Raw genomic sequence first — 1,630 nt, 5'->3', positions numbered from 1 at the left:
GGACCGTTACGGGACTCAATTCAAAAATCTCCTTCACCCGCCTCTCAAACTCACTCTCCAACAACCGCCCCATTGCTTCTACCAACCCCACAATCGACCAGCTGACGATCGAAAACCGTGCTCAGCCTCTATCGACGACCCTCTCTTTGATCATCTGATCCCCACCAGCGACCTCGTCCATGGTGATGCACGTACATGGAAACTTTATCTCGTCGTTAAGGTCCATTTCTTGGGTCAGATCGCTGGTCTCTGCGCAAATGTTGAGGTCGAGCTCAAATTCAGGATCGCTCAATTTCATCTTCTTCCTCTTATGACCAGAGCTGGGTGTCTCTTCGGCCCAGAGCCTCATCTTTAGTACTTCATCATGGCTCTTACCAGAGGTTGAATTAGAGAGAATGAAGACGCTACGAGACAAGTCAGCCATTTCCCCAGATGGGTCTTTCAAAAATCCAGTTTTGATGCACTCGGAGATGGCTGCTATAAATCCTTGATCGAAATCCTCAATCAAGAACACGCATTTTGGGTCTTTTCTAATTTCCTCTATGAGTATTTCAACTGCATTAGCTGGTCTCTTAGCTTTAATGCATATGAGTTTATCAGTGGATCCGTAAAATGATTCTGCTGTAACTCGGGCTACCCTCCTCTTTGCGACTTGATCAGTACCTTGAACAAGTAGCCAAATGCCAGTCTTCGATTGATTGTCAAGCAATGCATCTACAATCGTAGGAATGATCTCGGATTGCCATGGAATATTTTCTTGTAGCAATCTGCTTAATTCTCTCTGGTTCACCCTTGATTCATTTCTCTGATATATTGAGGTGGCAGTGTCCGAGAACAGAGGATGGCCTAGTTCAAGCTTCGTCGTCACATCAGATAGCAATGGTTTTGGGCCATCCGTGTTCTTGATTTGGGATGTTAGTATGGGATTTATATTGTTAACTTTGGAAGTTGATGAAGGATAGGATGACACCAAATGAATGGAACTTCGCCGAAATCGATGCAGATTTAGACATAATCTATTCCATTTTCTCTTCAAATCAAGCAAGGTATCCTGAAAAAATATATCAAAAAATTTAAAAAATGAAAATGAAACACTTACTAAATTTTTAAATTTTTTTTCATACCCTTCGATGATTTTTTGGTCTATGTGGTTGCAACCAATAGGGCAATTGGCTCGATCCAGTGTTATAGTTTTTAACTTCTGAGTTAAAAACTGAAGCTTCTTTTTCAAAATTTGAAGCGCACTCAACGCAGCAATGGAGTTTCTCTTCTTCCTCTTTGGTATGAAAAGCCTTTGGCTCGAGCATTTGAAAAGGGTACTGTGTGAGCTTTGTCATTCTTGAATCCAGACCACTGTATGATAAACAAAGAAAGAGGAAACTTAGTTTTTCATATCCCCATCTTTCTCCTTGCCTTTCTTTTTCTATTTCTACTTTATTTCAAGCATTTGATATATAAGTTAAAATCTAAATTAGACCATTATTGCTGAGGGTGGGGGTTGCACTTGAAAACAAAGTGACACAAGAAAGGCAAAAGGTTCCTACAAGGAAAAAAAGAGGGGAAATACTCTCATGCTGAGGGAAATCCTGAGAGACGCAAGAAAATTGCATTTTTTTTTCTTTAATTGTTA

At 40.5% G+C, this 1,630-nt stretch overlaps 1 protein-coding gene across 1 annotated transcript in view; it reads right to left on the bottom strand.

Annotated features, from left to right (window-relative positions):
• Positions 7–1,630, bottom strand: part of LOC109849997 (protein SMAX1-LIKE 4-like) — a 3,444-nt gene continuing 1,820 nt past the window's right edge. The window contains exons 2-3 of the mRNA XM_020419896.1: positions 1,125–1,353; positions 7–1,051 (exon numbers count right to left, since the gene is read on the bottom strand). Coding sequence (XP_020275485.1) covers positions 122–1,051; positions 1,125–1,353 — 1,159 coding nt within the window. The 3' untranslated portion in view covers positions 7–121. The remainder of the gene's footprint in view (positions 1,052–1,124; positions 1,354–1,630) is intronic.

The sequence above is a fragment of the Asparagus officinalis genome, chromosome 1 (genome assembly GCF_001876935.1).
Source record: "Asparagus officinalis chromosome 1, Aspof.V1, whole genome shotgun sequence".
Lineage (NCBI taxonomy): Eukaryota > Viridiplantae > Streptophyta > Magnoliopsida > Asparagales > Asparagaceae > Asparagus > Asparagus officinalis.
This window is presented reverse-complemented; position numbering and strand designations above follow the sequence as displayed.